We start from the raw sequence: 24,908 nt of genomic DNA on the forward strand, positions 1-24,908 counted from the left end.
AATGTGCGAACATTTAATCAATTTGTCGAATTTATGTTTTTGCTGTGCCATCTGATCTTAAAATACCCAGAATTCACAGAAATAGTTTGATTTTGGAGCAGTTTGAGGCCTTCTATTCGATTGGGCAGAGGAAGCACGTCTGTAGTTTTTGAAGTCCACCCTACCAATCAATCAAGCAGACACAAGAGCGTTTATTGACTTAACACCATGTGCTGATCAATTTCTCCTAACGACAATGACGATAATTATTAAGTATTCCTTTAAGGGACAGGAGAAATTCACCAATATGACCTTGATGGCGGAACACCCAGTACGGCAGTACCACTTAAGGATCAGCAGAAGTCACCAGATTAAGTGTTGGTTGTAACTTTTTATCCTGGAGTTGAAAAGAGTTGAGTGCTACTGAGATGGAACGGACACCGTAGACTCGTCCAGAAGGCCCTGGAAGAACAGAACAGAACATAAAAAAGGTTGAGATAAAATGTGTTCAAATGTGACAGAACTAAAGCACAAACCACACCAATGATTCGCCATGCAACCAAGCGGTGGTGTGGAGTGTCCGTAAAACTGTTTTGTTGCAAGGAGTTGCGACTAGTTGCATTTGTGTGGTTTGGACTTTTAGGCTGTCAAAATTACAACATTTTGGTTTACAAATAAATTGTCAGTCAAATAATTGTAATTGAGTGTGTTTATATGAAAACATATTACATTTCTGTTTGCTTCGACCCAACGGGAATTCGACCTATGGGACAGTCCCCGTAGTAAGCTTGTAGATCTGCAATTTCTGCTATTTTTGGACAATTAAATATGTACAAGCATTTTTAAACATGGTACGATTATGATGTTTACGCAAAAACAATTGATCATCTCAAATAATTGCAACTTTCCAATAGGTAAGTTGCAACGTACATGCATGCCTGTTTGGAAGTGTTGGGGCTCTTCTTCATGGGTAGGAGGAGGTCGAGGACGGCCTTCCAGCCCTGCTGAGGCAGCAGGGAGCCCCCAGACTCAGTCATGATCCACGGACACCAGTCCCTGTGCTGGGTGAGCGGTTCGAAGGCATTATTAGGTAGTGTGCACAGTGGCGGCTCCAGGTAATTTTTAATGGGGGTGCTGGAAGGGAGCTTGGCTATTAATGGAGGTGCTAAGTAGTTGTGGATATAGTATACCGATTTATATACAGTATAAGAGCCTAAACAAACACAAAACATTATGTAGTTAGAGGGACCAACAACGGCAAATACGTCTTTATTTTATTTATCTTTATTTTTGCTGGGCTCCAAAAGCCTGTACGCACAGCGAAATATTTTGTGCTGCAGTGCAAAATCCATTATTATGTTTACCAAAAAAAGGAAAACAGCCTAGTACTATTATTGACAAAGCGAATCACTGTTCATTCAGTACCATTCAAGTATTGCATCACAAGTGTTAAGACACATTAAATAAATGGTAATACCATCAACAAAAGGAGTGATGTATAGGCTATAGGTTGCAAACAATGCAGACACGGACAATTTCTGTCACATTTTATTTTTCTCCTAACTTATCATGAAGGACTTCTAGTTTCTACAGTGGTGGGCAGGAACCTTTTTTCACCAATGTCACAGATTTGAACAACACAGGGAAGTGGGTCAAATGTAGGGCTTCAACTATGTTTATATTAAGTATATTGATACTTTTACTTAAGTAAAGAATGTGAGTACTTTTTCCATCCCTGCCCAACCAGTCACCCATAAAACTGTTAAATCTGAGACTTCTCCTACTTTTACTTCAGCAAATTCTAGGCTAGTTTTAAACTCAATCTAGTCCTGTGTTAATCTGGTGACAGCAAATCTTCATTGAGTTTTACTCATATTTTAGTCATCTGTAAGGTTTTAGTTTTAGTCTGTTATCATGATATTTTAGTCGACTAAATCTACACTTTATTTTGTCGACACAAATGTATTTTGGCGGTGCCTGATGTTGTCGTGATTTTACACATGGTTGCATGCTGAAAATAGCAGATCTACATCTCACAACGCGGGGGGTTGGGTGAACACTAATAAAATGTAGCTTAAGGTAGAGCTGGTAATTAACTCTTTAGGGATGATTTAAAGCAGGGGTCTTGAACGTTTTCAGGCCAAGGACCCCTTACTTGAGAGAGAGATGAAGCAGGGACCCCCACAACCTGTTCATAGATTCCATATAGTTTCATCATTTGACAGCACAATCATCAGTGTATTTTGGATTCATGTCAATTTGTGTTTTCAGATATTTAACCACTTGAAACACGTCAACACTTAATAAACTTGACCTTTCACTCTGTACTTAGTCTGCTCTCCCCCCCCCCCCTCTACACCAAACCTCTTTGCCTCTTGTTTGTAGACACATGAAATGACTTGTTGTTGTTGTTGTTCACTTCTACTGGATCTCTTCTCCACTATAGTCCTTCCCTCCCGAACATTTTAGTCTAGTTTTTATTTGTTATCAAAATTGTAAATATATTAAGTCTAATGCCTTGTGCACACTACAGATATATAGTTGAACGTTTAGCTTGGTAATTCAATGTTATCTCTATGGAAACCAGCTTCCATGCTCGAAAAAAAGCTTGGAAATGAAAAGTTTGCTTTTTTTTCACTAGTCCTGAATTTTAACGCAGCTTTTTTCATCGTTCACATTGGCTTTGTTTTGCCCAGCCAATCAGAGCACAGCATGATGTGAGTAGGCGGGGATTCATTCAGCCCCCCAAATCAACTCGTCTGACCACAGACACGGAGCTGCAGAAATTGCGACATAAATATTTTTAAATAACGGCTATATATGTAATATTAATGATAATTTGGCATATATATGGACTGAAATGAAAGGATATACAACCAACAAGTCGTGAAAACCCTGTGTCCTCCCGTGAGCGAGTATTCCTACCGTAGTACCACCATCTCCTACGTTTGGAATAATAGCCTCCCTCCAGAGGTTGAGGAGAGGAGACCGGTCTGGGGGGAGCGTTGTGTGTGTGTGTGTGTGTGTGTGTGTGTGTGTGTGTGTGTGTGTGTGTGTGTGTGTGTGTGTGTGTGTGTGTGTGTGTGTGTGTGTGTGTGTGTGTGTGTGTGTGTGTGTGTGTGTGTGTGTGTGTGTGTGTGTGTGTGTGTGTGTGTGTGTGTGTGTGTGTGTGTGTGTGTGTGTGTGTGTCCCAGCCTACGTACAGGCAACGGTACCGACCAAAACGGCTCGTTAAGTTATTTAACAGCTTGTTTGAATGTTCTGTTCTTATTTTTTAACCAGAAAAAGATTATGTAGTAACTTATTTCCCATATAGAGAGGCTATTTTATATTATAGGTTTCCGAATGCACTCCTTAAAACAACCTGTTTTCTCTCATCGAAAGCAGGCTGACTGGCATAGAGTTGAGTGACAGGTACCTTGGACACGCTCATTTGCATAAAAATAAAGCTGCATGGTTTTGACCAAGCTGCCTGGTTGTTTAGCTCGCTTATTTTTATAACTATATATCTGTAGTGTGTACACGGCTTTAGTCTTAGTTTTAGTTATTATATTGCAAAACAAGTCATGTTTTTTAGTGTGTTTCTGCACATCTTGTGGGGGTGGAGAGTCTGACACAATTAAAGGATTAGTTCACCCCCAAAATGTTCTCCTATTGATTACTCACGCCATGGAGACTTGAGTTCAGTAATATTTTTCATTTTTAGACAACAATTTGATTACAATGAATGTAGCGTAGCCCCATTGATTCTGGATGGAGACCCAAATGCATTTGGGTCCCCATCCAGAATCAATGGAGGTACATTTACTATAATAACATGTTTGTCTTAGGAATGCAACAAATATAAAATAACATAAATTATTGAACTCAAGTCTCATTTTGGAGGTGAACTACTCTTTTAAGGCCAGACCGCAACGCCTGCAACCATTTGCAACACATACAGTTGCATTGCTGCGGTCATGTCCAAAATGGAAAATGTTGTGTATACATGCGACCTGACGGTCAATTATCTCCCGATTAGGGAGTCTTACTGGTTATTATTATGTGTTAATAAAGAACTGTGTGTTCCAATGCGACTGATGCAGTTATTATTATTTATTATCATATTAACCATGGCGTTCCAATGGCTCTGATGTAGTCATAGTTTTGTCACAACGTGCAATGTCTTTGCTCTGACGAAGTACAGTTGCTCAACAACAAGGACATGACAACATCCACGTAGAAAAGGATCTGCTCAGAGATCACTGAGATCACACTGAACAAGACTGTTCTGTGACTGACGTCTCTTCAACTCTCTGAACAACAAGACTCTTCAACTCTCTGAAACAGGTAGCTATGCTTTTACTGTATTGTTTTTATTACGTAGACGTGTGATGATTGCTATCTAGAACAGTGGTTCTCAACCTGTGGGCCGGGAGCCCAACATTTTGGTTGGCGCTACCCACACGTTTGGCTGCATGTGTAGCTCATGCCAATGCTTACAGGCTTTACCTCATTGTAAAGGTGACAAATCAACACATTTTGTGAGGCACTGGCAAGCAATGAAATATAAATCAGGTGTCAGACAAACTGCTGTGTATCAACAGAGATACGTATCTTATCTTTTATAATGCAACTCAGGGTCCAACAAAGAAACATTGAAAACTGTATGCTTTTATTTTTCAGTGAACTAATAAGTGTAATAATAATACATGGTTTGTTAAAACAGATCATATACCTTTGTTTTGCTATTCTAGGTTTTAGGACAATGGAGATCATGAACACAACTGCTGAGCATGACGAGTATGCCCCTTCCACTAACCCTCTCTACGTGAAAGCCCTCACCGTCGCGTCCGCGGTCATTTTCAGCCTGGTCTTTGTGCTTGGCGTGTTGGGGAACAGTGTTGTCATCTGGGTGACGGGCTTCAAAATGAAGAAAACCGTCAGCACTGTCTGGTACCTCAACCTCGCTGTAGCCGACTTCATCGTCACAGCCTTCCTGCCCCTGAGAATCACAGAAGCAGCTCTGGACTACCACTGGCCTTTTGGAAGATTCATGTGTAAAATGAACGCTCTCATTTTCTACGTGAACATGTGTGCCAGCATCTTCACCCTGGTGGTCATCAGTGTTGACAGATGTGTGTGTGTGGTGTGTCCAGTGTGGGTCCAGAACCACCGCAGTGTCAGGAAGGCGTCTTGGGTGAGTCTGGGTGTCTGGGTGCTGGCCTTCGCTCCCAGCTCCCCTGACTTCATCTTTATGGACACAGAGCCCTCTGACTATGATGAAGACATCATCATTTGCGATTACAACTATGTACCCAACGGTAACTACAGTACACCTGAAGTGAAGCAGTTGTGGGCATTTAGAGCTAAGGCCACGATCCTCACTGACTTCCTCATTGGATTTGTGGTCCCTTTCACTGTCATCGTCTCCTGCTATTCTGTCATCATCTACCGACTCAGGAATAATCGTTCACTGGCCGGCCAATCAGGTCGCTCCTTCAAAATCATGGCAGCTGTTATCACCACATTTTTCCTGTGCTGGTCTCCCTATTACATCATGGTTGTGATTGACTTTGTGGATGTGATGGAGCCCAGTTTAACACTGCATGAGGTGCAGTTCTTCGGGATCCCCATAGCCACCGGCCTGGCACTCCTCAACAGCTGCTTGAACCCTCTGCTCTACGTGTTCATGGGTCAGAATTTCAGGGATGTTTTCCACAGCTCTGTCCTGAAGGTGATGGAGAAAGCCTTAGCTGAAGAGTTGCCTCAGAACAGCACTTCTACAAACCCAGGGAGAAACAGTCTAGAGACTGCCTTGACTGACACACAGGTTTAGAGCTGTCTTTGGATATTCTCTAAAGCAGTGTTTCTCAACCTTTTTTCATAGCCAAAAGATCCAGGGCACACCTAGATATACGGTGTGTACTTTTTGGCCAATGTTTGACCATTTATATAGTTTGTTGAATACTTTTGATGCAGTAATGGTCTTTCTTCTTTCTTGAGGTATTAAACAAGTCTTAAAAGTCCTTTAATTGTGATTTCACTGTCATCTGGGGAACCCCCCCCCCCCCCCCCCCACCACCACCACCCCTCCCAGTAAGCTGTGGTGTTCCTCAAGGTAGCATACTGGGGCCTCTGTTGTTCCTAATATACGTGAACGACATGGCATCTGCTTGCGACTGCAACCTGTTCCTGTTCACAGATGACTCGGTCCAGAGTCAGACTGTTACCACGTCGGGTCAAGAAATTCCGTGGTTCTACATATTTTGGCTAAATGCTTCGCTTATAGCTATTCTGTTCTGTGCTGCGAGGCACAATGTGGCGTGCGGCCCAACGGAGAGCGGTCGGCACTGACATAACGTATAGGAGGAACTATGCATGTCGATGGATTTACTGTACGTAATCTCTCACCCAAAACGTACACAAAATCAACCATACGTAACTATAAATGGCGGTAACATGTCATTAGGTTGAACACCCTTTAGATCGACCACCAAACTCTAACCCAAACCCTGATCCTAACCTTAGTAAAACTATGCCTAACCCTAACCCTAACCCTAAACCTAACCTCAGTAACCGTGACGCGGGTGATTATCTGTCTGCCGACGCTGTTCGACCCAACGGGAGTTCGACCTATTGGGCAGTCCCCGTAGTAGCCTAAGCTTGTAGATCTGCCATTTCTGCTAATTTTGGACAATATGTACAAGCATTTTTAAACATGCAACGATTATGATGTTTACGCAAAAACAATTGATCATCTCATAGGTAAGTTGCAACCTACATACGGTACATGCCTTTTTGGAAGTGTTGGGGCTCTTCTTCATGGGTAGGAGGAGGTCGAGGACGGCCTTCCAGCCCTGCTGAGGCACCAGGGAGCCTCCAGACTCAGTCATGATCCACAGACACCAGTCCCTGTGCTGGGTGAGCTGTTCGAAGGCATTATTATGTAGTGTGCACTGTGCACACACACACACACACACACACACACACACACACACACACACACACACACACACACACACACACACACACACACACACACACACCGTAGTAAGTAAAGAATGTGAGTACTTTTTCCATCCCTGCCCAACCAGTCACCCATAAAACTGTTAAACCTGAGACTTCTCCTACTTATACTTCAGCAAATTCTAGGCTAGTTTTAAACTCAATCTAGTCCTGGGTTAATCTGGTGACAGCAAATCTTCATTGAGTTTTACTCATATTTTAGTCAACTGAAAGGTTTTAGTTTTAGTCTATTATCACAAGATTTTAGTCGACTAAATCTACACTTTATTTTGTCGACACAAATGTATTTTGGCGGTGCCTGATGTTGTCGTAATGGCTGATTTTACACATGGTTGCATGCTGAAAATAGCAGATCTACAAGCTCACAACGCGTCGCTCTGTGAAGAAGCTTCCAACTGCAAGGTTACTTTCAACCCTCATGTACTATAACCAAACTCTGAGCATCATTTGGTTGCACATATCTTCCAACGGGTCTGAGGACTAGCAGTATCTTTAACTATTTTGTTATCAAAATGAATTACTCACGCCATGGAGACTTGAGTTCAATAATATTTTTCGTTTTTAGTCACATTCCTAAGACAATAATTTGATTACAATGAATGTAGCCCCATTGATTCTGGATGGAGACCCAAAAGCATTTGGGTCCCCATCCAGAATCAATGGAGGTAAATTTACTATAATAACATGTTTGTCTTAGGAATGCAACAAATATAAAATAGCATAAATTATTGAACTCAAATCTCATTTTGGAGGTGAACTACTCCTTTAAGGCCAGACCGCAACGCCTGCAACCACTTGCAACACATACTGTACAGTTGCATTGCTGCGGTCATGTCCAAAATGGAAAATGTTGTGTATACATGCGACCTGACGGTGAATTATCTCCCGATTAGGGAGTCTTACTGGTTATTATTATGTGTTAATAAAGAATGTGACTGGCGACTGATGCAGTTATTATTTATTATCATAATAACCATGGCGTTCCAATGGCTCTGATGTAGTCATGAGAAGAACAGAGTTACAACATGGGGAGATTTGTGCTCAACAACAAGGACATGACAACATCTGTAGAAAAGAAACCGTATTTGGTCACGGCTTCATGGCGATGAACACCGCGTTCACCATGAATTGAGCGGCGTCAAAATCAGCACTTATTAACAGGACTTCCTGTAAGTCCGATTTGTTCTGATAAGTAAGTGTTTGAGAAGGAAGTTTAAGTGAGATTTTAGTAATCAACAGCTATTCTATACCCCATCACTGTACGTCTACCCACTGGTGCGACAGAATTGCTCAGTTAATTGCCCTGAGACGTAAGCTTTTAGTAAGTTCACCTCAGCGAGCTCATCATTGAGATTGCAGGTTTTAAGTAAACCTACTCAGTGAGCATCGACTTGCAAGCTTTTAGTAAGCTTGTGATCGAGGCGTATAGCAGTATAGATAAGCCTCCCAACAGGCCTATCTCAGAGATCCTGAATTCGTAAGAGATTCAGAGTTTCGTAAGAGACTCAAGGACGTCAGCAGAAACTAGATAGAAATCTAGTTAGTCCGACGAAGAAGAAGGGCCTGGGCCCCTGGACGTCAGTCATAAGACTAGCTCTAAGATACCAATCGACCCTTTAAGAGTGCCGTTACACACTCGCTCTAATACCATACAAATCTGTAACAACATCCATGTAGAAAAGGATCTGCTCAGAGTTCACTGAGATCACACTGAACAAGACTGTTCTGTGACTGACGTCTCTTCAACTCTCTGAACAACAAGACTCTTCAACTCTCTGAAACAGGTAGCTATGCTGTTACTGTATTGTCTTTATTACGTAGACGTGCGATGATTGCTATCTAGAACAGTGGTTCTCAACCTGTGGGTCGGGAGCCCAACATTTTGGTTGGCGCTACCCACACGTTTGGCTGTGTAGCTCATGCCAATGCTTACAGGCTTTACCTCATTGTAAAGGTGACAAATCAACACATTTTGTGAGGCACTGGCAAGCAATGAAATATAAATCAGGTGTCAGACAAACTGCTGTGTATCAACAGAGATAATTATCTTTATTTATAACACCTTTTATAACGCAACTCGGGGTCCAACAAAGAAACATTGAAAACTGTATGCTTTTATTTTTCAGTGAACTAATGTTTTGTTAAAACAGATCATATACCTTTGTTTTGTTATTCTAGGTTTTAGGACAATGGAGATCATGAACACAACTGCTGAGCATGACGAGTATGCCCCGTTCCCGCTTCCACCTCCTGGTCGTCCTCTCTACGTGAAAGCCCTCCCCGTCATGTCCGCGGTCATTTTCAGTCTGGTCTTTGCGCTTGGCGTGTTGGGGAACGGTGTTGTCATCTGGGTGACGGGCTTCAAAATGAAGAAAACCGTCAGCACTGTTTGGTACCTCAACCTCGCTGTAGCCGACTTCATCGTCACAGCCTTCCTGCCCCTGAGAATCACAGAAACAGCTCTGCACTACCACTGGCCTTTTGGAAGATTCATGTGTAAAATGAACGCTCTCGTTTTCTACGTGAACATGTGTGCCAGCATCTTCACCCTGGTGGTCATCAGTGTTGACAGATGTATGTGTGTGGTGTGTCCAGTGTGGGTCCAGAACCACCGCAGTGTCAGGAAGGCGTCTTGGGTGAGTCTGGGTGTTTGGGTGCTGGCCTTGGTTCCCAGCTCCCCTGACTTCATCTTAATGGACACCTCTGACCATGATGAAGACATCATCATTTGCGATTACAACTATGTACCCAACGGTAACTACAGTACACCTGAAGTGAAGCAGTTGTGGGCATTTAGAGCTAAGGCCACGATCCTCACTGACTTCCTCATTGGATTTGTGGTCCCTTTCACTGTCATCGTCTCCTGCTATTCTGTCATCATCTACCGACTCAGGAATAATCGTTCACTGGCCGGCAAATCAGGTCGCTCCTTCAAAATCATGGCAGCTGTTATCACCACATTTTTCCTGTGCTGGTCTCCCTATTACATCATGGTTGTGATTGACTTTGTGGATGTGATGGAGCCCAGTTTAACACTGCATGAGGTGCAGTTCTTCGGGATCCCCATAGCCACCGGCCTGGCACTCCTCAACAGCTGCTTGAACCCTCTGCTCTACGTGTTCATGGGTCAGAATTTCAGGGATGTTTTCCACAGCTCTGTCCTGAAGGTGATGGAGAAAGCCTTAGCTGAAGAGTTGCCTCAGAACAGCACTTCTACAAACCCAGGGAGAAACAGTCTAGAGACTGCCTTGACTGACACACAGGTTTAGAGTTGTCTTTGGATATTCTCTAAAGCAGTGTTTCTCAACCTTTTTTCATAGCCAAAAGATCCAGGGCACACCTAGATATACGGTGTGTACTTTTTGGCCAATGTTTGACCATTTATATAGTTTGTTGAATACTTTTGATGCAGTAATGGTCTTTTTTCTTTCTTGAGGTATTAAACAAGTCTTAAAAGTCCTTTAATTGTGATTTCACTGTCATCTGGGGACACCCCCTCCCCCCACCACCCAAAAAAAGAAATCGTTTAGGGCCCTCCCTGGGTCCCCCCAGTTCCCTTTGAAATTTCAAAGGAACATCAAAGCATCTCAAAGGGACACCAAAGGTCCACGGTACAGTGGTTGAGAAGCATTGGTTCCCAAGCATTGGGTCTCTCTGGACTCATTTGTTGTTCGCAGACACATTTTTATGGGTCCCCTGTTTTTTTTTATTATTATTCAAAATATTTTCAAAAAACATTCCCAAAAAAGGCAGAGGCGATTCACAGCAAGGGGGAAAGCAGGCTGTTCTTCCTGAAAAGACTGAGATCGTTTGGTGTGTGCAATAGGATGCTACAGATGTTTTACCAGTCTGTCATGGCAAGTGTCCTCTTTTTTGGGATAACCTGCTGGGGTGGCAACAGCAGAGCAGGTGACACCTTTAACCTAAACAGGCTGGTGAGGAAAGCGGGCTCTGTCGTTGGGTCCTCTTTGCAGGGGGTGGAGGAAGTAACCAGGGTACGAACGGCTAGGAAGCTGGACTCCATCTTGAAGAACTCCTCCCACCCCCTCCATCTGGAGATCTTCAGTTACTGCCCAGGACGGAGATGCGAGAGACTAGGAAAGTCTTTTGTTCCAGCTGCCCTTAAAGGAGTCATCCAGACCAAAACACATATAGGGTTAAATCTGTCTTTTATCATACCCCTTTATACCTGCTTTATTCAATTTTTTTCATAGCTGCCCCTGTTGCCAGATTTCGGCTGCCCCTGTTGCTAGATTTCGCAGGCCCTCTCATAACTAACAGAGTAGATAGACTTTATACTAGTACGGTTATTTCTTCAGCTTCAAAGTTAGTATTTCTTTATTGGATTGTGTTTATACAACGTCCTGAGACCAACCAAACCGCTGTTTTGACCACAGGCACCCTTACTTGTCAAACCGACCCCACCCTCCCCTCCCTTTCTAGCCTCTCCTCTCCCTGCTCTGGTGCAGAGCAGAAGCCGTTTGACAAGTAAGGGTGCCTGTGAGGTCAAAACAGCGGTTTGGTTGGTCTCAGGACGTTGTGTAAACACAATCCAATAAAGAAATACTAACTTTGAAGCTGAAGAAATAACCGCACTAGTATAAAGTCTATACTCTGTTAGTTATGAGAGGGCCCGCAAAATCTAGCAACAGGGGCAGCCGAAATCTAGCAACATAGCAGCAGCTATGAAAGAAATCGACTAAAGCAGGTATAAAGGGGTATGATAAAAGACAGATCTAACCCTATATGTGTTTTGGTCTGGATGACTCCTTTAAGCTGTACAACGAGACACACAAAGGTCGTTCGACGAGGTCTACCTTCCTAACCTAGGATGACGGAACTATAGTTGTACTGACTCTGACCTCTAAGGACCTTCCAGGGAGGGTGCTTTTGTGCGTCTGGCTGTGACACCCTTTCTAGTTTCTTTTCCTTTCGAGTTGTTTTTTTCGCACTGATTTTTTTCTATTAGGTTGTGTTAGTAGTTTTTGAATATTTTTGCTTGTGTTGACAAGACATGACAGTGAGATACTTGTTGCACTAACTAACATTGACTGCTATGGTCACTTTGTTTTGGACACTGTACTTTTATATCTGTGCTTGTATATCTGCTATTTTTCAATAGTTAAAGTATAAAATAATTAAGGCCCCTCCACCTTGGGCCCTAGTAACTCAGTTCCCTTTCCTGTCTCGGACCCTGGGAACCACTATTATATGTTATCATGCATTTGAGTTAGCTATAACAATTCCATACAGAGCAAAAGCATGGTGGAAAAAGAGGTGGTCAGAGAATACACCAACGATCTAACTCCTAAGTCCTGTTCTCACACCCCATAGAGACCAAAAGCAAAAAGCCCTGTTCAGCAATATCAGAGACTATTTATAGCACACAGGGCTGCCCTTAAATGGTCATATTCTATATGTAGGCATGTTAGTACACTAATAGACATTATAACAGGGGTCAAGCTGAGAGGTTAAGTTGAGAATATAAATCATGTCTTTGAGCCGAATCCACACCGTGACTGGCCCCATGTCATTAAAGGCTATACTTCTTTCCTGAAAATTGACAATCAACAAACTACAAGCTTGAACTACAAGAAGTGCAAACTACTATTGAAGGAGGTCTGACATAGTTCCACATTTGGGAACTACAGCAGTGAGAAGCATATTGTATGCCTTGCAGACTGAAAGTTGACCTACAAAGTGTCAGAAATATTAGTGTATAGACAATGTATACATGAACACATAACGTATAAGCCTCTCTCTCTCGGTCGTCCTCAGACGAGCCTACTTCTGGCCCATATTCTTTTGTTAGGAGTTAGATGATGTATAGTCCTATATTTAGTGCTGTCTGCTGTACCATACATTTCCATGCAGGCAAGCTGGCACCCTTACTTTTTGAATGACCCAGTATGACCCATAATGACCTGGGTAAACTTGCCAGCTCATGCACATCATGCACAGACTACTGCAGTAGTACAGCAGTCTATTGATTCTCAGCCTGTGGGCTGTGAGGGTATTGCAAGTGGGCCGTCAAATGCAAAATAACTTAGTTTATATAACGAAAATGTTTATAAAAATATATAAAAAAAAAAAAAAAAGTTTTCATTGTGATATGATAAATAGGAACTTGAAGTGTAGCCTACTACATTACTTCCTTTAATCTAAGCTGAGATTCAATCAATTTTAAAGTGGGTCATCCTGATCCAGGTTGAGAACCACTAGTCTATAACTCTGTATTATAAAAGTGGCAAGTGCTGTTCCCATTACTCCTAAACAACCAATTGCACCATACCACTGTGAAAAGTGATGACTCATCACTAAACCATCATTTTTATGGGTTGTTTTTAGCCCAATGAATGTTTTCCGTGCAAAACAAATGCTTGCAATGGATTCAATATAAATTAAAACACCTAGTTAGACCCCTCACATGCTACTTAAAGCATATTTGTGGGGAGTCATTTTTTTCCCCTTATAGTATAGTGTAGTAAGTGAATGAGACCCAGAATTACCCTAGCTGTCAAAGATTTTCCTAGGGATGTTGAATTTCAACTTTGTTAGATATGTTACTAGACACCTTTACAAACACATTGGTGAAGAAATTGTTTGGTAAGGAATTTATTCCCAGGTTTTTATTAATATTCCCTGACTATAATGGCCATTGCCAAGTAAATCAAATTAAGATAAACAATTAAAATAAAATGCCACTATTATGAAATTATTCTTTCACATACTTTATACTTGAACAGCGTATTGATCTGTACAGTTGTGAAAAAGGAGTTAAAATCAACTCCTGATAAAAAAGGTAAGTGTAATAGGCTATGGATGACACCCAAAGGTTAGATATCCACAAACCACAGTGATGGTTGGTAAGTAACTGACACAATAATAAATACTTTCACTATTTGTGCATGACACCATTGTGTTATGAAGTATAAAATAACGTTATATCCCTCCAGAGTCATTTCTTATCTATCACAGATTGAAGCAGTGGAGAATGGAGATGTAGATGTTGTCCTGTACCATTGTTGTGTTACATACCTATACAGTGTTACCCAAGAGTGACAGTCACAGTGGGGTCATGTGTTGTAAAAATGTTCATATAAAAAGTAATTGACATGGTTCTGATTGATTGATTGATTGAATACTAACAATTTGCAAATAGTGAGGATAACAAAAAGCCCAGGGGGCTTGTTTCCATGGTCATATTTATTGAATTCAGTTGATAGGTTACTGGTAATGGTATGACTCTGGCTTGGAGCTTCGATTTGCTTGTGAATGCTTATTTTTAGTGAATTTTCAACAAGGAACCACCACCAGATAATCCAACGTTCCAATCCTCAGTGCAGTGCAGAGGCTGCAGCCGAGTGCAGTGCAGGGCAGGCGCCCCCTGCAGACTGCAGAAGGTAATGGGACATGGGAGGGGTGAAGTGAGGACACGCGCCGGGGATGTCTCAGCACTGTGTCCGTTTCGGACTGTCTGTCTGTCGGGCGTGCCACCAGTCCACCACTCCGCAGTGTCACAGACAGAGAGTCAGACGGCCAATTAAATTCCGACATGGGTCTGACGGGTTGGGGACAATGGGGAGGTTTGTGCATAGGGGTTTGTGCCACTACATCTGACCAGGGATCAGTTCCGTGTTTATTCATTCCGTTTGTGGGGAAGTGTAGGCTGTGCTACTACAGCCGAGAGAGGCTGGTCTTGCATAGATAGAGCTCACTCACTCCCCCCGTCTCTCTTTCTACGCCCCCCCCCCCCTCCCCCATTTACAAAATATATATAGTCAGTCAGTCAGTCAGTCAGTCAGTCAGTCAGTCAAGAAAGACAGATAGACACTAGAGACACTCTTGAAGTTGGAGGAGTAGTGTAGCCTACAATTTTCAATCTAACGTCTCCACCTACCTCCTCTCTCTCTCTCTCTCTCTCTCTCTCTCTCTCTCTCCCCTCCCCCTCCCTCCGCGCCGTTTTATACGGTGTCCCCGAATGACCTCATTCATGCGCTGCTCTCAGTAGGTACTAGTCGATACAACTCTACGGCTGCTCCAGTAGGACATTCTCTATCGTCTGCCAGAGGATTTTGTTGCTGATCACGCCACCTCGACGACTCCTTGTTGTGTGTGTTTTTGGGAGTGAATAATAATAATACCTGCATTGAATCATCATGTCTGCCGCTCTGTCCGCGTCTGCTCGGCTGCTGAGCAGTGCAGTGAGGACTCAGCTGGTCCCCAGGGCCAGCCTGCACGGAAAACCTGCCAAACACCCAGTGACTGCTGCAGTAAGTTCACTTTATGTCTCACTGTCTGCTGGTAACATTTTAAGTACATCACGTTAAGTATGGCGCACGTTCACTCACGTCTGGCATATATATATTCATTTGTCTTGATATGAAGCATTTTAAGTTCATTGTATGGCTGCGTCGAATGTTAACTGCATTGCTTAGTTTGTTCGGCAATAATACTACCGTCCTACGCCATATGCAAACTGAGGGTTGAGCGCATGATGCCAATACGCCATTAATCCGCCCGATGCCAGACTGAAGACAGTCATGTAGTAGTAAACAAAAATCACAGTGCCTTGTCATTCCATACCACAGAATCGCCTGCCCGCATACAAGGCTAAACATAGTTTTACACAAAATGTAGCCTGCTTCAAGTTGAAAAGAGTAAGATTTCTCATCATGTTCGCTTATTTGTTATTTCTTCACTCACTGTTGCCAACTGCCAAGATCTGGACATCTGCCAACATCTCCATGACCTTGTTTTTCATTGCCACTAGTAGATCAACCCATACACATGCATATTGAGCTCAAAACTATCAAATGAAAAGCACTGGTTATTATTCATTAGGGTTAGAAAACTTGTGTTAGGCCTACCTTAGGCTACCTAGACTAAAACATTTATAGCTGACCTAATTCCAATGGCCAGTTCAGTTCATGATTCAGTTGCTAGGGGATAGTGGAGGCATGACGAGGCATGATTACAAACAAGGCTTTAAAAATGTCAGCTGCGTCCCTACTTTGGAATTATAATACCTTTTTAGACACTTAAAGCATTTGTCCTCTTTTACATTATCACACATTTCCTCTTGCTTTCTGCTATCTCGATTTATATTATAAAGGCTATGGAGCCGCACATTAAACTGGAAGAAGTTCAGGCAATCTGCCTGGGTTTGGTTTGATTTAAAATACCCGAGTTGCCATAAATTGGTCTGAAATAACTAGGGTCTACAATGTAAACTAGGGTCTACAAATGTGGGGCATTCTTTTACGTTCCTGAACCTCATGTAGACTACATGAGGATTCAGGAACAAAAAAAGAATGCCCCATATGTTTTTTTGGCACAACATTAATAAATTGCTACAACATTCCACATGTTTGCTTTCTTACAGACACTATATAGAAATATTGTGTCCTCTACACACGCCATTCAGAAGGCATGGTCTAGTTGAGCAATATCAATATCCCATACGACAGCTTTGGGTTCAGAGTCATTTTTGTAGCAGGGTGTCATGTATAACTTATGCATGCATGCCACCTCATTTTCTCATCTCCCCGGTTTAATTTTAATAATGCTCAAAATGGCTATAAGTGAAGGTGTCACAGTCTCTGTCTCTCTCTCTCTGCCTCCCAGCAACAGGCCTTTGTGTTTGGAGTCTTTATCGTCACCATCCTTGGACCCTCTGGCTGGGTATTGGCTAACCTGGAGAATTACAAGAAGAAGCAGTAACCTGGACACCTGGATACGAGGGAATGGGAGATCGGAGGAGATGAAGAGAGAGAATGGAGCATCATCATGGGGAACTAAAAGCTGTTTAATATCAAGAACTTCCCCCTATCTTTCCAGTCTTTCTCTCTTCTGACTTGTTGGGAGAAGACCAGTTCCATTGCACTGTTTTATTTTTTTCGGTTCAGATGTACTACTTTCCAATAAACAAATGTACCAACATGGCTGAAACTGGGTTTTGTACAGTTGTTAAAAAAAAAAGTACAACTTTTACTGCATGCTTACAAGTGTTGACAAGGAATTGCATTTATACCCAATTCCAATGAGTACAAACCACTATCAAAAGAGGTCCAGCTTTTTCGTGTGCCATATTTGGGAGCTACAGCGCGGAACAGTTGTGAGCAACATAGTCTATGCCAGTGGTTCTGAACCTTTTCAGGCTGCGACCCCCTCCCCCAAATACTCATATTTTAACTGGGGACCCCCCACCCTGATGAGCACTTAAGAGTTGAGGCATAACATTTTGTATAACACGGTTCTATGGTGAAAATAGATCTACATGCTCACAATGCCTCGCGTTGCGAGCATGCAGATCTGCTATTTTCATAATATCTGCCTCTAATATTTGACAATTTGGCCAACGTTTAATTTGTCATTTTAGAGGTATTAAAAAGTCCTTAAATTGTCACTTTAGAAATGTGCATATATACCTTCTATACACTTAAACTACATGGTGGTTTGTTTACTGTTGAGTGAGAAAACAATGTTGCACATTAAGTTATTCATTTCCTAACCCACAGGTTGAGAACCACTGTTCTATGCCATGCAGACTGAATGGTGACCTACATAGTGTGAAAGACTAACACACACACACAAGCCTACCTCTGGCCCATATTCCTTCGTAAGGGGTTAGGTGAGGCATTTATTAGCCTATATTTAGTGCTGTATCATAACCGGGAGCCGCTCTCCATTCCGACATGTCGCCACTCCGAAATTGACTTCTTATTGTCAGAGTGGCGACACTCCCATAGGGGTTACGGTTAGGTTTAGTGTCGGAATGGAGAAATGTCGGAAAGGAGACATGTCGGAGTGGCGGGATGTAACCATCATAACCTAGCTCAGCTAGACAATCCACCCATGTTAAAACAAGGAGGGGATATATACTGCATTTAGCAGCATTAGTATATATTCTGGCCAAGCCAGGCTAGTATCATACATTTGCACGAAGGCCTGCATGCACACCTATTTTATGGATGACCCTGTATGTGCCGAGTCTAACCTCAGCTGAACTTGACAACTCTGTCAAGCAACATTAGCACACACAGTAGTTTATTATATTAAAAGTGACATGTGCTGTTCCCTTAACTACAAATGTCAGGTCAGTCAAATTAGCCAATACATGTCTGACCAAAATTAAATGCACTTGGCTACTGGTCCTAACTGCTTGTGGAAACAGAGTTCAACTCCTGGTAAGGATAAAAGAAAAAATGCAAACTGTAGTATGGCTAACAATGGGAGGTAACTGACATTACTTTTACCATATTGGATCCATTTAAAAAGGCAACTACTTTATGCTTGTGCTTAACTACTTTAAAGGACGCAATATACAAAGAGCAGTTTTTCAAGTTCTGGCCTTAAATGCCTTGCCTTGCCCTTTGCAGTATACTCTAGGAATGTGTTCTGGCCTTATTTGCCTCTCCTTGTTTTGTGTGTGTGTGTGTGTGTGTGTCTGTGTCGAGATAAACTGTTTTGGTTTACCAATGAATTGGATCTCTGATAAGGTCCTCTGGGTCCTGGCCAAAACACATTTTAAGACTAGATAACTGCCAAGTGATTACTGTAAATTACCATTTGAAGCTATTTTAGTCCCAATACAGTTTGCAGGCAGACAGTGCACTGCAATATGAGTAGCAAGTCTACGGTGTCCACAAGTTTGCTGCATTATTAAGATTATTAGTTCAGGCTTCAGGGGGATTTCATAAGTTCTTGTGAATCCATTCCATAGGACACAGTATTCTCAAGTCAAATCGGTGCAAAATAATTAAGATCAAAGTACCCTCTAGTAATGACATACATCTTGATGTTTACCACCATGACATGACACTTTTTCACAACCAAAATCTAATATGCATGCCAGGTGTATTATGCTCCTATTTGACGAGGCTTTGCTTGTGTGACATGACATCACACCATACAAACTCCCTCTGTTTTGTGTGCAGTGTCAAGCGAGACAGTTTATCGAGTGCTCATCTGAAACCAAAAATGTTTTTGTAAAAAAAAAAGAACACTTTAACCATGAGATGAGATTTAAGATTGAAATTGTCTGTGGCCCTGCCTATGCACTTGATGACCCATTTTCCCTTTCAGCTTTTCCACTATTTACCCAAAATAAAGGACATTTAATTAAGGGGGGCACACTGCCCAGCCCCATTCTTACTCCATTACTTAACTGTCAGGAAATTATTTCAGAGCTGCAACTGGCACGTGAATGAAGACAAAGACAAGTACAGTTTGGATCAGTTTACGTCATAATTAGTACATATATACATTCATTATATAAATATTGATACATTAAATATACTGCAAACTCTGTTTTCATACCTGATGACAACATTTGTAGCTGCCATTAAAATATAACGTCTCTTCACTACACATAGTCAAGTGTACTGTATCTTCACACCACGTACATAAGCTTATTATAATATTAACATAAAAGCAGATTCCACCCTTAAAATGTAAGAGTATTCACCTTGTAATAATAACAATCCATAGGCTAATTAGTATACTATCTTTGAACAATTATTTTGCAGAGTGGAACCACTTCTTATTTTTCAAATGACAGATGGAGGGAAACAATTGGCTAATTTTGTCTTGGATGGAAGTATTCAAGTAAGATAATTTAAAGATGAAAAATCCACCGCCAAACAATTTATAAAATATGTGTATAATTTAAAGATGAAAAATCCACTGCCAAACAATTTATAAAATGTGTGTGCCACCAAAATCGAGGTATTCTTTCTCTCATTAATTAAGAAGACGACGACGATGCTTTTCTTTGCTTTTGTGACCCATTTTAGAACCCGTCCCTGAGTACAAGTAGGCTAACTGGCTAATTAAAGGACTCAATTGGATAAACACATTACAAGCTCATCGTACTTGAGGTATACATGTACTGGGCAGACCCTTATTATAACTCACAACCCATTCTCACCCCCTTTGCTTCACCCTCCCGACGCCGTGTCTTTCTTTCCTTTGGGAGTGACTATTGCGTCTAGGGTGCGACGGAGACGGAGAGTTTTTGGACGAGACAGAGTCCTAGTACGCATGCGCCGACATGTGTTTACTGGAAGATTTTTCACTGACGGCCGTCACGGGGAATCGAACCCCAGTCTATGGATTTGTATCTCTATGCTCTACCGACTGAGCTAACGAGAGTGACTGGGAAGTACCTTTTTTTTTGTGCTTTTATCTTTGACAAAACGTGAAATGATAACGTAGTCCCTTCTTTGAGCCACATTCGGAGGCGGAAGCAGTCCCCTGGTCAAGATTTACTATTCTGTCCATAACGGCACGTAATTCGGTAACGCGGCTGAGTCGGCTCATGCGGCGTTCCCACCGCTCGTCGCGGCAACTCGGCTCGCTATCGCTCGCCTCGGTGGCGACTCACGGGGGTCATCGCCGCCTGAGACGGCGCCGCTCCGTCGTTTATAGTGGCGTGAACGGTAGCGACGGGTGGCTGGTAAACCAAGAAGCCTTCAGAGCGTATCGAATCCCGCATCAGGAACTACTTTTTTTTCTTTCTTCTTAGACCACCCAATGCGTCTAACCCTTGAGACATTAGGCAATCCGTCCGCGTCTATGGTGAGAAGCATTCGGTATTTAAGATCGCGTCAGTTGTATGACGCAATAGGGGTGAGAACCTGTTGTAACTCAAGATTGTTCTAAGGAAAGACATCAATCTGTCAGATCCTTCTCCCATCTCCTTCATAGTCCAGGCGTTTCGGGCAGTATTTTGATGGAATCGTGCACTTTATGAAAGAAGCATGGAATTTGGCACAGTTAGAACCACATGGAACATTTTCAATAAATATGCTTTAAGTGCAATATGCAATAAAACTATGATTTAGTGATGAGTCATCACTTTTCACAGTTTTGTGGCGGACGTTTCTTGGAAAGGAATGTTTTTCGTGCAAAACAACTGCTTGCATTGGATTCAGAATCCCAAAAAACACCTAGTTTGACCCCTCACATGCTACTTAAAGCATATTTATTTTTTGTATTATTTTACTCTATAGTAAAGTCTATGAGAGCCCAACTTTGATTGGCTCCCACAAGTTTCCCAAGACAAATCTGCGATGCTCCTATAGCCAAAATGTTTCCATATGGCATGTTCTGTGTGCCAAATGTCATGCTTCTTTCATAAAGTGCACGATTTTTGCCTGAAACGCTCTGACTATCAGCCGTGTCCCTCAGGGAGAACTTATAAAAACCCAACAAACCCAAACTTGACTCTTTCATTCCCCTTGCCACTCTATCCCTCAACAAGATGTCGCTTTGAACAACTTTGACCTTGAAAAATGTTACCAGTCAGACCGTAGCTTATGGAGTTAATGCCACAGCTGCTATTCACAGGACAGCCAACTACAGCGGGCGCTGCTATTTGTACTTAAAAAAGAAAAAACACAAGGTATCATGTCTCTACTACGGTGTCTAAAACAAACGTCCCCTGTGAGGACAATAAGAGGAGTGTTGATAACTGGGTTTGAGTATTTCCCCGCACACAGCAAGATCCTGAGTGTCATTTTTTAACTCAGAGTTAAATGACCACTCTGGATCTTTGACTGTGCATCTAAACCTCCTCGTCGCTGTCCGAATGTGGTTCAGGGTTAGGGTTAGGGTTTTTAGGTTCAGGATTGTGTATCAATTTCTTCACGTCCTCTGGCTTAAACTCTCTCATCTTCCCATCCATACCAAGCTGCATCGGCTGAATCACATGGTTCCTACAGAGAGAGAGAGAGAGACAAGGAGAGAGAGTTTAGGATTTGGTTTATTATATCATCATTGAATGTAGCCTGGCATTAGCCAGACTGATACCATGGATTCACTCACACGGTCCTCCACGGTATCAGTCTGGACTTCGGCCCATAGGAAGCGAGTATGAGGAATCAGAAAATGGCCGAGGTGGTCTCTTTTGAATATTTAGTAGATCAATATGGAATTGCTAGGAATCAATTTCATAGATATTTGCAAGTGAGGAGCTACCTCAAAGATCAGCTTAAAATTAGAACTCTTGGAAACCTTCACACTCTCTTGAGATATATAATAAAATCGCATCAAAGAAATGAATACAGAAATACAATCGGACAACTTTATAAAATATTTCAGGAAAATAAACCTGAAGATTTAGTTTACATTAAAGGACAAGTGGGATAAAGAACTGAGAATTACTATAAATGGAAACGAGTGGAATCAGAGTTTCAAAGACATTTTTCTTTTTTTAAGATCACCATTCTGGCAGGAATACGCCTGGAAAATAAATATAAGGTACTTTCAAACACCTCTGTCAATATCTAAGTATAATTTAAACTCTGGCTGCTGGAGGGAATGCGGGGAGAGTAATGCGGATCACACCCATATATTCCTCACATGCCCCAAAATACAAACCTTCTGGTCAAGAGTCACACAAACAATAGAACAAATATTTGGGAGAGTTTTAAACTTACAAAATCATAATATACTCCTTGGAACACGCCCCCAAAGTCTGCAAAGTCGAGACTTATATCTCTTTTGGATCTTGAGAATTACAGCGCTCAAACAAATATCAAGGAGTTAGAGAAATGGTGGGAAAAAACAGAGGACATGTACCTTATGGAAAAGGTGACCTATAAAATGAATGGCAAAGAAAATGCTTTCGAAAAAAGGTGGGCCTCTTATGTCCTAAATAAGGGAAACGTGTCTTTTTAATTTTCACTGTTGTTTTTTCCTTTGGTTCTTGTATTTTTCACTTTTTTTATTCAAACCTAAAGTATTCTAGACATAAATATTAATTTAAACAATAGCAGCTTTTTCTTTGTTTTAATGAAATGACAACAATTACATAACAAAGTCTCCCCTTTTTTCTTTTTCAGTCTTTCGTTTTTTTTTTCTTTCTTTTTGTAATGTTTTTGTTTACAGTTCTTGTATGGAATTTTTTGCTCTACGTGGTGGTGGGAAAAAATAATATATCCACGAGTTTCCTACGCCCCATAGTGCATTGCGCAGACGTCTGCACCGATCTTCCGCAGCCGATTTACAAGCTCACACCGGGTTGCATCTGCAACGCAACGTGAGCTTGTATGTCTGCTGTTAAACCCGGAAGTTTGGTCCTGATAGTCTCCAGTAAACTCCCGCGGAAACTTGTGGATAAAAATGTGTCAAAATGTCTTAAAAAAAAAGGACATAACATGCTAAAAGTTTTGAAAAATGATTTAAATGGAAGTGTTGTGCATGTTTTGACAATAAAGTATATATATATATAAAAAAAAAAACAAGAAAATGGCCGGGCCAATCAGTGACTGAGTTTCAATTGGCCCGGTCATTTTCTGATTTCTAATACTCGCTCCCTATGGGCCGAAGTCCAGACTGATACTGTGGAGGGTTATCAGTCTGGCTAATGCCTGAAGTGCCGGAGGCAGAGAAACACACTATTAACTCCGCCATCATGTCAATCCCCAATTATACCTGCACAAACCTCCCAGAATTCCCTATGCTTTTCGTATATAGTGAAATAATTTTGTATATATGTTATTTTTAGTATGTTCAGTTTCTCTGTGCATCACATGTACAACATCACAACAGAAATATGAACAGAAATATATGATTTGACATATTAGTAGCCAAGCCACGCAGTGGCAAAGGCCACTCATTGATATTGTACTTCATAATTTCTATTCTTCCGCCACTTTTTCTCTAGCGGCTTGATTGTGCAGTCGCTTTTTACGAAACTCGGCAGTATGGCAGAGGACTATGCCAAACGGCTAAAACACGAAGCTCGCACCAATTGACCAAAGGGTGGCGCTGTAGGAAGCCTTTGAAAATGCAATGCAAACGCAAAATGCAAACAGGCATAGCTCATGCTCTGTTTGACGCACAGCCATGAAACCTGGACACACATATGCGTCTCCTCATGCCGAACAACTTTTACACTCTGACTTTTGACCTCTGACCTTTAATTCTCAAGCGGAAGCCATGTGTCTTTGTTAAGTAAGCTGCGGCCTTAGATTTTCCGACATTTTGAGCAGTTTGTAAAAAGCTTAAACCCGCTTTTATTCTGGAATTTTCGCGTCACGTGCACAGAACTTTTTTTTACATGAACTTTGGACCAATATCTAAAGATTTGTCAGAGTATTTTTTTTTATAATTCAATGAATATTGCAGTTTTATGTAAATTATTCTTCTGCCTCTAAAAGGCCAGTGTGAAATCACAATACTTAATAAATAAAACATGATATAACGTGGCAAATAAAACAACATGATATGAAAAATTCAAATAATTATCAAAAAGCATCTGCGAGTGTCATCTGAACGTAGTCAGTCACTTTTCAGCTCCCAGTTCCCACCTGATGTCGTGTGGGAGTTCTGACGGCCCCAGCTTGTACCGAGTCACGGCCAGCTTGCATAACGTCTTCAGACTAGGACTCAAGTCTAGGATGTACATTTCATCAGATTGGATTTTACCAAATCCTGTCCATCCCCCGAAGAAGAAGATTCGATCTCCCAGCATGCAACAGCACGGCTTATACCACCTAAAACACGGGCCTTTCCCCCTGGGTTCCACCTTCTTCCAGGAGAAAGTCCGTGGGTTAAATCTCCACAGATGGATGAAGATGTTCTCCTCCTCGTCACCTGGGAAGCGAGGTTGACAAAATATGTAGAGCTCCCCGTTGTAGGCAATGACTGAACGGTAGTACTCCTTTGGTTCAAGCTGTGCAGAGGGCACGCTCAGCCAGCAGTTGGTCTCCGTGTCAAACTCTCTGATGGTGTTCTGGACGTGGCGATTAATATGTTGTCCCTCAAACACAAACATCTTTGTCCCAATGATGGCGGCAGAGTGCCATAACGAGACCGGTGGCACGGTGCCTCCGGTGTTAATCAAAGACCAGACCATTGTGGTTGTGTCCAACTTGTACAAGTCATAAGCATATTTATCCAACGGGCCGAAT

At 41.9% G+C, this 24,908-nt stretch overlaps 4 protein-coding genes across 4 annotated transcripts in view; 3 read left to right on the forward strand and 1 right to left on the reverse strand.

The window, feature by feature from the left end:
- Positions 1-4,726: 4,726 nt before the first annotated feature.
- On the forward strand, positions 4,727-5,797 carry LOC308294513 (chemerin-like receptor 1; the record flags this gene model as incomplete). Its single annotated transcript, XM_080737246.1, has 2 exons — positions 4,727-5,018; positions 5,118-5,797. The coding sequence occupies 2 exons, from the start codon at positions 4,727-4,729 to the stop codon at positions 5,795-5,797; spliced, it is 972 nt and encodes a 323-aa protein (XP_080593372.1).
- Positions 5,798-9,176: 3,379 nt separating this feature from the next.
- LOC308294515 (chemerin-like receptor 1) lies at positions 9,177-10,256 on the forward strand (the record flags this gene model as incomplete). Its single annotated transcript, XM_080737248.1, has 2 exons — positions 9,177-9,483; positions 9,583-10,256. The coding sequence occupies 2 exons, from the start codon at positions 9,177-9,179 to the stop codon at positions 10,254-10,256; spliced, it is 981 nt and encodes a 326-aa protein (XP_080593374.1).
- Positions 10,257-14,873: 4,617 nt separating this feature from the next.
- Positions 14,874-16,931, forward strand: cox8b (cytochrome c oxidase subunit 8B). The gene is made up of 2 exons (XM_080737249.1): positions 14,874-15,260; positions 16,615-16,931. Exons 1-2 carry the CDS (start codon positions 15,147-15,149, stop codon positions 16,708-16,710), a joined length of 210 nt encoding a protein of 69 aa, XP_080593375.1. The 5' UTR covers positions 14,874-15,146; the 3' UTR covers positions 16,711-16,931.
- Positions 16,932-21,556: 4,625 nt separating this feature from the next.
- ric8a (RIC8 guanine nucleotide exchange factor A) overlaps positions 21,557-24,908 on the reverse strand; it is a gene marked incomplete at both ends in the record, with an annotated part of 34,790 nt that continues 31,438 nt past the window's right edge. Inside the window, one exon of the mRNA XM_080737250.1 lies at positions 21,557-21,707. Coding sequence (XP_080593376.1) covers positions 21,557-21,707 — 151 coding nt within the window. The remainder of the gene's footprint in view (positions 21,708-24,908) is intronic.

This window comes from Nannobrachium achirus (genome assembly GCF_963921795.1).
Source record: "Nannobrachium achirus genome assembly, chromosome: 11".
Taxonomy (NCBI): Eukaryota; Metazoa; Chordata; class Actinopteri; order Myctophiformes; family Myctophidae; genus Nannobrachium; species Nannobrachium achirus.